This window comes from Columba livia, chromosome 14 (assembly GCF_036013475.1).
Source record: "Columba livia isolate bColLiv1 breed racing homer chromosome 14, bColLiv1.pat.W.v2, whole genome shotgun sequence".
In the NCBI taxonomy this organism is placed as follows: Eukaryota; Metazoa; Chordata; class Aves; order Columbiformes; family Columbidae; genus Columba; species Columba livia.
In genome coordinates, this window is record NC_088615.1 from 15,685,489 (window position 1) to 15,696,929 (window position 11,441).

Sequence of the window (11,441 nt, forward strand, 5' to 3'; positions counted from 1 at the left end):
TTAAAATGTATGTTTTTCAAAACATGCTAAAATTCAGAACAACCTCCACCATATTACCACTGACTCTGTGAGCTGGGGGCTGTAGTTCTACTCCATTACATTGCCCTGTAAAGCCAGATAACCCAGAAATACCTCCTATGGAATTGTGTCCTATTTGTTGTAAATGGTCTCATCAGTGAAAGAGAAAGAAAATATGAACCACTATAACAAATTATAACAATGTATATTATTTTCAGCAGAGCAAATCTTGATTTGCTTATTCAGATAAATAGATTTTGTATATGAATTAAAACACACCTCAACATTCAAACACGTCCACAAGTAAAGTACAATTGAATATTAACTGTCATGAACAACAAGAAAATACTGGCTACTCAGTTTTTGGACCAAGAAGAGTTCAGAACAGAGTATTTAGGCCACTAACTCTTTCTTAGTTTTGTAGCTCAGTGCATTAGAAAGCCACAACAGAAACCAGAATGAAAGTACTTTTGGTTTTCCAGAAGTAATTTCTCTTCGGCCACCTTCCCCAGCAGCACTTTCAGAATGAGGAAGGCAGATGAAATGACAAGTTGCAGTTCCTCCTTCACTGACTGTTTCTTATCCCATTTTCCAGAGCACAACTGAGATGAGAGACCAGTGACTTGACTTGAAGTAATTTAAAATCTTTTGGTACTGTTCCAATCTGTCTTTGTTTAAAAGTTAATGACGTGAATCTTAACAGCCCTGCTGGGCTTTATTTGGGAAATTTCAGTTAAAAAAAAAATCTCAGAATCAATAATCTACTTATAGCGTTTTTCCACTGCACATTTTCAGTTTAAAATAAAAATAGCCTAACTGCAGGAAACCATACCATCATCTTACAGTTCAAACTGAAGCAGTACGAATAGAAGACAATGCATGAAAATAGATGTTATTATTCAGTCTATTAAGCTCCAAGTTTTTTCTTCAGCTTCTCTTAAATCTTTGGCCTTCATTGAGTGGTTGAAATTCAAAATCAGGTCACAAAGCAGTAGCTGGCTTTCCACTGAAAGACAAAGGACAATGTGTCACCATAGTAATTATTACATGGTAGATGCTAAGTGAATGGCAATTAATATACAGCACTTCTTGAAGTGTCTATCTATCAACTCTTCCAAAAATCTGAAGGGTTGCTTTGTTTTGCTTACTTAAAGGCAACCCAATAAAGGTTAGTATTAGCACACTGCTAATATTTCTATTAGACTATTACTGTTCCTGCAATGGAGTGACTTTGACTACCTAACAGACATTTTCTGCAGTTAGCTAACATGATTCCATTTCTATGTAATTACTGTTTCATTATTTTTTCAAAACAAAAGAGCAACTCTATTGTTTCATTAGATTAAAAAACAGCTGTACCACGTAGAAAATACAAACCATTCACAACCTCACACTTTTTAAACAACGCCTTAAACAACTTCTTGTTTAATTGGATGATCAACTCAGAATTACCATTTAGTTTCTTCAGTTCATTGGACATTTTCTCAACACTTTTAATTGCAGCTTCAAGGTTAAACGGCCGATCAGCAGCAGCGTTTTGGAACTCCTGTATGAAATGGAAACAAAACATCAGTGGCAGTGTACATATGATTCACAATGTCTGTAAGACAGCTAATCATAATATTCAGAAAATTTTTTCATTGATTTTCTAAAATAATATTTTAACTACAACTTCCCTGCTTTCATACTTACCCACTTAGATATGACAAATTGCATCTACCAAAGGCTTTATTTTTATTTTTAAGGCTTTATTTTTATTTTCTATTCATTTTTTTTAAACAAATAACTGCAACAAAATCAATAGTATCTAAAATTTCCTTTCTTCACCAGCATTTTTTTGTCATTTTTTTGACCCTACTCTTTGTATAGAATCAAAATGGAAATTGTCACATAATATTTAGTTAACCACGAGATGGAGCTATTGTGACGTTAACATTAAAAAAATCACTGTCACTATTGGAACTGTCACTATTGGAACTGATATTAATGAATCTGCTAATATCTGTCCAGGAACATTTATGTCTGTATAGGTAATTATTTTACAATCAACATATTTTTGCTTATTTAGGAGATCAGATTCTCTCCCTTTAACACTTCATTTAAAAAAAAAAATGACATTCAAAACTCTGGAGACAATTAAGAATTGAAACCTTTTAAATTTAAGTAGAATTTGAATTTTAAATTTGTACTGCATTCCTTTTTAGGATTTTTTTTTAAAGGAACAATATTAAAGAAACGTGCACATATCATGTTTTCTGGCCTTGCTATCAGCTCTCTGTCATTCTGAAATTCTAACAATAAAATCTGGAAAAACTCTGGGGGATTCATAAATAATGGTCACTATGTAGAACACCTCAACACACTGAGAAGTCTGGCCAAAAAACTGGACATACATTTAACACAGATCCTTTGTCCAAGTCTCTGTTCCCTTCAGACAGTGGCTTTGCCTTGAGGTCATCAGCCAGGGCCAAAGATCCTAAAAGGACAACCTCCAAATTACTATGAAGTAATATATATAATATATGTATGTATGTATCTCATATCAAATATATAACAACATTTGATAAATATAATCACTAGATCTCATTTTCATTAGTGTTATTTGAAAGTAAAGTCGAAGGAGTTGAATATTTTTATTTCTTCTTGAGGAATTAATACTTTTTTTCTTTAAATCCTGGATTTTATTTTACTTTCTTTTAGAGACTGTTTCAGGAATTTTTTTAGTAGTTAAACATGGAACTAGGAATAGTGAGTAAACATTTGTAACAGTGATGAAGAAAAATTCTATGTATTTTTAATTGAAAACTTTATAAAATATCTAAAAAGACATCATTTCAGTTGGTTTCTACTATCAATTTATGGGAAGAGAGCACAGACAAAAAGTCAAGTGTTGAATATCTGCTGTAGAGTAACAGAGCTGAGATTCAGTACCAGATCCCTGGGCTCTTTCTTCCGCCATTCTCTCTGCTCTTCTCTCCTCACACATGAGGACACCCTCGGGCAAGGTTATGTGTGTGATGGCACTGGAAAGCTGTTTGAACACTAAAAAAGGAGAAAAAAAAAGATGTTTATTTCACCCTGGTACTGTGTGTGTGTTCAGAAAGGGTGCAATGAAATGACAAAGACCCTGCTCATAGGTGGAAGGGCAGCCAGAAGAGCGTGTCCTTCTTCCTTCCCGCACAGCAATGGCCTGGAGCAGGGGCAGACCCCGCCAATGGGCTGGCAGGCAGGACCAGGTGCTGCTCGGGATGAAGAATCTCCCCAGTAGGGCACCAGCTCTGGTCTCCACCATGGAACGTGGGAGGAGGGAGCCCACAAGGCTTCACGCCCTTGTGCTTCGCTGCCTTCTGCTTTGCTCAGCAAGGAAAGCCCCGCGACGTGTCTCTCTTCCAGCACATGAAACATCGCTAGGCTGCAAGAGCCCTGTAGGACTTGTGATTTTAGGAGTGGGAGGTAAGAAGCAACCACGAATAGAGCAAAATCTGAAGAAGAAATGGAGAAGAGAGGAGTGAAGTGTCAACAGGGGAGCGGTGGATGGTGATTTCCTCCCGTATTTTGCAGCCCTGCCTGTGGAGCACTTTAGGGCACAATTAAACGGTGATTCAAACAGAAAACATGATACACTGTTTAGCTTGTGGGGCTTTCTCAAGATGAGAAATGCAGAACAGGAAACACTTCACATGTGCACTAATTCCTGTACTACAGTCTTTTCGTTTGTAAGGTCTTGCAAGGACCTCAGTGCAGACAAATCAGCCGTGCCCTTTCTGCACCCCTCTGAGGAAAACGTCCTTGTGGCTTGCAGATTTTGCTGGCAGAACACTGGAGTATAGGTGTGTACGAAGAAAATATACAACCAGGTGGTTTTATATATCTCCTATATATAAAGAATATATTAAAGTGTATATAAAATCTCTGTACAAAAAAGTAAAGCAGAAGCCCCGCAAGTTCCTGAAAACATTTGTATTAGTATAAGCCAAGTTCATTTCTTCAGTAACCTGTGAAGGAGAATGCTTAAGTGGCTGCCAGAAATGGGGTCAGCAGGAGAAGCTGTAATGGAGATAAACAGACACTTGCTTTACTGCAGAGGCCGCCAGGAAAAATGGGTGTAGGGTTATATTATATGCATACATTCTAAAACAAACAAACACACCAAAAAAAACAACAAAACACACACAACCCCCCAAAAAAACAAAAAACAACAAAAAAACCACCACACACACAAATGCCCACAACTGTTCAGACCATGTAAAATCCTGCATTTAATTTAGCAAGTGTTTGTCTCCATATTCATGTTTGCTGATCGCTGTACGCATAGCAGTGTCAGAGGCACATATCATCGCCTTTCATTTTAGACACTAATTTTCATTTAAGGAGACTCTGAACTGCAGCAGATTACAGAAGGCAATACATGAGGATCCCTACCTGAGCACCTACTGTAATATCTTCCCTACAGTGAGCAAAGTGCTAAGAAGAAGGACGGTGACCTCTAAGTGAGAGATGGATGTCACTATTTAGAGCCCTGTTTCCTTCTCTTGCTTGACCAGTGAATATGTCGCTGGTCAGTGCTACATTTTTCAAGCTCACAGCACGTCAGGTTTTAACATCTCAGATGTTCTTGTCTTCCATTTTATTTACGTGAGCAGTTTAAATTCTAACATTAAATCTACAAGGTGCTTCCTGTTGTGCTAAGACATTTTTCTGAAAAAAAAATTAAACAATAAATAACATAAGCTTATGCTTTGCAGATACTCTAGAAGACTTCCACTTGGTGTTCTGGAAAGTTCTTTTATGTGGTAATAGGTTTTAAACTATAACTTTTAAGTAGTTACTGAGTGTAGTATTTTAGATAATTATATGGGATGTTAAAGATGTGAATAATCAATGATGGAAGACAAATGCATGTATGATGCTAATACAGACAAAATCATCTGTTGAAACTGCTTAGTTGGTATGAATAACTTTTATGTAAAAATAAAGGTGTATTTCCTGCAGCTCTTTCAAGATAACATTTGTGCTATTCAGTTTGTTATTAAAGCCAGGTGATCAGGTGGTGAATTTTTGAAGAGACAATTGGTAAATGTCAGTTAGGTTCTGGTGGGATAGTTCGGGCTATTAATCATGAATGTTATGTGTAATGGAACTTTGGGAGATTCACAGATGCTTTTGCTTTCTTCATGGTCCATATATTATGGAAAGCAAGAACTACTCGTGAAAGCACAAGTCCTGCTCAGCATCCGAAGTCTGCGCCAATGGAATTTGGAAGCACAACTAGTCTTGCCGTGCTTTTTAAAGAGAGATTCAGATACGTCCAGTAGCTGGGTTGAAGATTTGCAAGAAGCGTTCAAGGAATTACTCATGCTCTTCGGATTTCACAAGAAAAGTGATTTCTGATATTACTATGTATTTTATTCCATTCATACTGATGCTATGGAAATGACACAGGACTTAGAGCTACTGTGAACTTTTACTCGTTGACATGCCACTGTCTAGAGCTATAGAACTTACCTGCTTTCAGTTCTTATATACGTTCACATATACTTCTCTATATCCTTTCACATACTGAATGCCATTCAGTAAGATTTTTCTAATCTGCACAGGGAAAGTAAGTTTATGGAGCAAGAAATTGTGAAATTGTCTCCAGATCCTAAAAGAACAGTGATTCTAGATTGCCTTTTGGAGAATGCTGAGTGCTTTTGATTGAGAAGGCATTGCGTAACAGCTCAGTTTTTACAGGTATCTTACCAGATTGCTGTTTTATCTTCCTAGATTTTCACAGCATAAACAGCACGCTGCCTGAAATACTGCAGAGAGAAATAAGGGAGCATGCTAATGTCAGTAAGGCAGGTTTATCGGTTCCTACACCGCAAATTATCCCTGCCTCACTTAAATTCATTTAATACTGTAAACTGTAATGGTTAGAGACACAATGCAGATATTACAGCTTCTATTAGCTGTTTCTATTGTAATTATATACATTTTTTTTTCATTTGCCAACTTGCATACATTGCTACATGAAAAAACCTATAGGCATTAGAGGCATAGAAATGAGAATTGAAAAGAAAAGACTAACAATCTGCTCAGGGAAATATTATTATTTGGAAATTACAGGCTTGATTACTTTTGCTTTATGGGAAGATTTCTGTTTTATTAACTCATGAAATGGCCAATGGGAGGTAGCACAAAAGATCCTGAAACAATTCCTGTCTCAGCTGTTTGATTGAGGGATTTTCCTGTAACTAAGGCTTTTAATAGTTTGGCTGTATGGAAGAAAAAAATACAAAATACTTCCTTTTTGCAATGGTGTTCATGCTGTATAAATAAAACTGTGTCACAAATGCCACATAACACACTCTCAGTTACGTAGCACTACAAAGCTACAGAAAAGAGGCCTCTAGAGGCCCTCCTGCCCACAAAGAAAATGCATTAGGCAAAAGTCAATTGAAAGCCACAATGTTGCTGGGCTGCAAAAGCTGGTGGTTTAATAAAAATGTAAAAAAGTATGTAGTAGATGTCAGATAATTAATGCCAACGCCTTAATAGCGTATTGTATTAGCTTCTCACTCTGTGATACTGTAACCCTAGGGGAAGGAATGTAGCTAGATGGAAAAAGACACAAAAGCCACTTGCACTATGCTGTCCCTAAACCATCAAGAGTCATTGTCCCTCACAGGGTCACCCACAGAAGGGTGACCAGGTTGTTTTCTTCCCTGAACTCAGAAAATAGCATCAAGTTCAGCAGACTGCTGACTCAAACAAACTTTAAGTTACTGGTCTTTGAATCCAGCTTTTGCCTTTATCTTGTGGAAAATCTCTTATTTGCCTATCCTGGCTGTGTCTGTGTCTGCACACAAATTATGTGTCTACCTGGATGAGCTGCCATGTTGTACATGCAGACATGGACAAAGTTGATTTATCTTATGCAACGAATAAGTAAACTGAAAAACTAGCTTTTTGTTCAGCTTCTTTTATGGGAAGAGAGAATGTGTGAAATCAGTTATTTCAACTGGAGTTTAACAGTCTTTCAAATATGAACAGGACTGCTCTGAAGTAACTATAAGTTAACAAGTTGTTAGCTGTGATCATTTTGTGGCAACTACTTAGCATCAAAGACTAAGACCTCACCTCCACACTTTGCATGTCCTGGCTTGGATTTCTCCCAGTCTGACAGTGGCCACGTTGTGTTGAATGAGTCAGGACACGTACAAATGCTAATGTTAGCTTGAAAACAAATATGCAAAACAGAGCATAAAAATAGAACTTATTAACAGAAGTAAGCCAGTATTTATGTTAAAAACACTTTTGGTGAGAGAGAGGAACTGCTACGTGACAAGTGGAGAAGGAAATGTAACATAACTGTACAAATGCAGTAGACACAACTCTCAACATATTTCTGACCCAATAGCTGAAACTCTGTAAGCTGTATCACATGCGATGGGGGTTGTACCTACATGCACATCACTTAGTGGAGGAGGGAGTGTGGAAAAGAAATAATAACAGTGGCTTATCTCTCTCTCTTGCATTCGGCACCTGGGATCACTGAGCAAGACAGAGGCTGTGCTGCTGCGTGATGGATGTTACTGAGCTGCAGGCGCCAACCGAATGAACTTCACACAAAATGTACAAGGCCTGGTGGGTCTAGATAGGAGCAAAGATGAAAAACTGAGTTTTGTCTGCTGGATGTACCACAAGCAACGAAGAATGACATATTATTGTTTAGTCTTACAAGGATGTCAATATGAAATGCAGTCGAAATAAGACACAAAAGAGATCTAATCAAGCTTCAACTCCCTGCAAAGGGTAAATGGACTCATTAACACCTCTGAAGCCTGTCTGGCTCACAGGACCACTAGGTTCTGATAATATCATCCTCCCAGTATTTCAGACTCCACTGATGAGCATTAATAGGCAGACAGTGTTTAACAAATGCATCTACATGTCGAAGGTAAGGCTTCTCTTGAGGTTCCTACATAAACTAATATGTAAGTTGAACAATTACATATATCTTTCTAATATTATTGATCATGTTTCCAAGCCCAGGAAATAAGGTCCTTCTCCCCATTGCTTCACCACACTTGATTTATAGCTAAAAATTCAATAGAAAGGAATGCTGAAAGTATGCTTCTCTTCAGGGTCTGTCCTGTTCAGGTTAATTTTACATGAATACCATTGCTTTTATTTTTTTCTCTAATAAAAATAATGTAAAATGTATCATCACACTGTAAAAAGAAAAGAAAAAAGAAGCCAAACCTCCTCAAAAAGACAAACTTGAGAATTTGGAAGACTCTTCCAGGAACCAGTCTGAGAGTTGATAAGTTCTCTTGTAAGCTCTAAATTGGTGAAATCTCTTATGACATTACCAGATTTCTTTGGAACCACAGAGAAATTATTTTATGACAGATCAGGCACATTTAAAGGCAGCATAATTGTCTACAGTTACACGTAACACCCATTTCTGTATGTTCTGATAAATTAGCACTGACATTTAAACAAATAAAGGTTTCACAACCCTTTTTTATTACATGCATTTCTCAATAAATTTGGAAGCTAGAGAAATCATCAGAAGGATCCGAGTAATTCTGCTATCAGATTGATGCATGCTACAGACATACTCAAAGAGCATCACAGCATGAAGAAATGGTAGATGCTTCCAGTTCCCACAAATAACACAGGAACTGGCTTTAGCTCTAAATAAAGTAAGTCAATCCTAACATTTGCAAGTTGTATTAACAAGAAATAACACTATATGTAAATTTAACTAAATGGAATATGGAATAAGGCTGTCAAGAGTTACTAACAGCTGAGAATGTACTTGTCCCATGAATCCAGGCATCGTTACAGAGCCCTCGCCTCTTTCTTTCCTTACATGCGATGAACCTGTGTATCATTCCAGGAGGGTAAGAAACAGACTCAAGTCGTTGCTGGGTACAAGTTATGGCATGTTAGCCATACCAGCTGCCTCTTTGCTTTCTGTAACTGTGGCAGCTGTGTGGCAGCTCAAGTAAACTCACAAGGTATTTTCTGCTGGAGTCTGCTGGAGTCACCACACAGCTGATATCAATAAAAGGATCAATAAAAGGTTTTTATTGAGTTTCAGCAAATCCAGAACTAATTAATACCTACACACTGTACCTTCTACCCTCATCACAGATACTCTAAAATCAGCATGTCTAGATCATCTGCAGAGTTGCATATTGTCTGAATGCTTGCAATCAAAATATCCTACATCAGACCAGACAGATGCTTTAGTTACCTCTCAGCAGGAGACAAGTCTGTTTCCTGAACCATCATGCAGTTACATTGTGAGGCTTTCTCCCTTAACATCACAGACATACCTTCTGGAAGCGTGATATAATATTTAAATAGAAGGGTGCTCTGTTTGCTATGTGTGTATTGCACCCAGACTGCTTCCTGAAATTACTCAGTTACAACAACCGACAGTAGCAGTGTCTCCCAGCCCCATGCATGGACAGGGTTGGTCATCCAGCCTTGCAGAGCATCCCACAGAACAGCGGGTGTGCCGCAGAGCTGGGTGTACCCCCAAACATCTGCAGAGCCTTTAGCTCTGATGCAGCTCCAAAGACTGAAATTACATGTCCAAAGCTGTCCCCTTTTCTGCTTGGCTCTCAATGAAGATGTAGAAAGTTCTGTGCAGCAAAGAGCTATGGGTTCAGCCAGAAACAATGTTTACAATGCACTGGATTACGTTCTGTATGCATCAAGAAAATAAAAATGGCCAATGAACAGTGGACAGTGGATCTTTACAAGCCAATCTGACCTCAGGTTTGCTGTTTGCTTTTTCTATTTTTCTTTTTTTTTTACCTTTCTTCCTCAAGCACTTGAGGAAGTTCATATAAAATGAACTTTTGACTTCTAAGAGTTTATAGATGTTCACGCACAACATTACTTGACAGGTACTATACCAATTTCCTAATCCATTCACATTATTATTCGACACATTCTACAGAAGGAATGAAAATAAAGCGGAATAATTTCTTTATGCCAAATACTACTTGATATCTAATTTGACACCTCTGGGACATGTAAATCACTATTTATTTACTTCTAAAGTTATATGAGATGATATACTGAAGCTAAGTGAAACAGAAACAGGAATATTCTGGCACTAATTGCTGATTTATGCATAATATTGCACAGGTTTTGTTGCTGACAATTATAAGAGTTAACCATAAATAAGTAAACAACCTATGAAATTGGAAACTTCTTTACCTAAGTATTCACTTTTTCTGAGTAAAATTATCTCAATATTTTATTCAAATAATCCCTCCTGTCATTTTCATTTGAATTAGTATTGCATGAAGATATTTCTTGTCAATTTACATGCTTGCAATGGAGATCATTTAAAAACTGAGCAGCTACAAAATGAATTGCTCACTGCTGGTCAGGCTCCTTGTTCATGATTGCAATGAATCTGCAGGTTGTTGTTACTGTGCCTCAGATCAGATCTTCCGGCTCCCTCACAGAGCCATCAGGCCTTTTTCTACACTTCACCAGTGTGGTGTCTAGTCTCGCTTTAGGTTACCCAAGCAATTATTTCAGGAGTGTATTCTGCAATGTCCTCCCCTCTGCCGGCTCTGCATCCTGCATCTACAAAGCTTTCCCAAAACATAGTTCTGAGGAACTCTGGGCTACCTTTCCCCACATCCAGTTCCCAGTAGGCAGGCTATGTATAATGGAACATTTATTTACTAGTACATAAAACAAAACCACATTTACTGATAGCAGGTTTTTTTTTAAAGCATCACAGTAGATTAAAGATAATTACAGCAAGTTACAAATGCTGTGAAAGTGTCAGCCACTTCTCTTCAGGTAATCAGGACAGCCGATCAATAATTTCTCCATAAACTTTCCTCCTACTTAACTCTGTTAAAAAGTGCAGACTCAAATAGAAACTGTTCATAAAACTGAATCAACACCTGTGAATCTGAATTTCAAAAGCCAATCTCAACTTGCCATCTTCAAAGTATCAGAAGTAAATGTTTGTCTTCTTCCAACATAAACCCTTTTTTTTTTGTTTTATTTTGGTTTGGGTTTTTTGTCTTGATTTGTCGAGTCTTTTGAGAAATTAAGATTGTGACATTCATTTCCTGTGTTCATTGTGACAGTCCTTCCTTGTGACATTGCAGCATTCGTTTCCTGCCCAGCAACTTTCCTCTCTTCAGAAAGCAAGTCTGCAGATTCTAGGGTGTGTGATTCCAGGGTGTGCATTTGTACTTTTATTTTCTAAAGGGAATCACACAAAGACTACAGATAGTGACTGAGTATGACTTAACAGAGATCTTAATCTGCTAACTTTTGTCCATTTGTGTGTCTCAGGGAGAAGAGAGCACAGAGCAGATTGACTCAAACACCCTTTTCATGAGTAGCAGACGATGTGAGGACTTGTCTGACTCCTCATGCTCCCT

General features: G+C 37.7%; 1 protein-coding gene across 5 annotated transcripts; it reads right to left on the minus strand.

The window, feature by feature from the left end:
• Nucleotides 1-206: 206 nt before the first annotated feature.
• On the minus strand, nucleotides 207-9,287 carry C14H5orf58 (chromosome 14 C5orf58 homolog). Of its 5 annotated transcripts, XM_065030120.1 has the most exons (6): nucleotides 7,141-9,287; nucleotides 5,761-5,819; nucleotides 2,950-3,060; nucleotides 2,412-2,494; nucleotides 1,471-1,564; nucleotides 207-1,024 (listed from the first exon to the last, which is right to left on the minus strand). In XM_065030120.1, exons 3-6 carry the CDS (start codon nucleotides 3,002-3,004, stop codon nucleotides 918-920), a joined length of 339 nt encoding a protein of 112 aa, XP_064886192.1. In that variant the 5' UTR covers nucleotides 3,005-3,060; nucleotides 5,761-5,819; nucleotides 7,141-9,287; the 3' UTR covers nucleotides 207-917. The 5 variants fall into 5 exon arrangements, 3 of the variants coding, with proteins under 3 accessions (XP_064886192.1, XP_021144560.2, XP_064886193.1); XR_010466213.1 differs by lacking the exon at nucleotides 2,412-2,494; XM_021288885.2 differs by lacking the exon at nucleotides 5,761-5,819.
• Nucleotides 9,288-11,441: the final 2,154 nt, after the last annotated feature.

What these genes read in the sequence shown, in the direction of transcription:
- C14H5orf58 (XM_021288885.2), bottom strand. Translation starts at nt 3,004, where the DNA reads ATGTGTGAGGAGAGAAGAGCAGAGAGAATGGCGGAAGAAAGAGCCCAG. An exon ending in AGAAAGAGCCCAGGGATCTG is followed by an intron (nt 2,495 to 2,949) that starts GTACTGAATCTC and finishes TTGTCCTTTTAG; the next exon opens with GATCTTTGGCCCTGGCTGAT. An exon ending in TGAACTGAAGAAACTAAATG is followed by an intron (nt 1,025 to 1,470) that starts GTAATTCTGAGT and finishes TTTGTCTTTCAG; the next exon opens with TGGAAAGCCAGCTACTGCTT.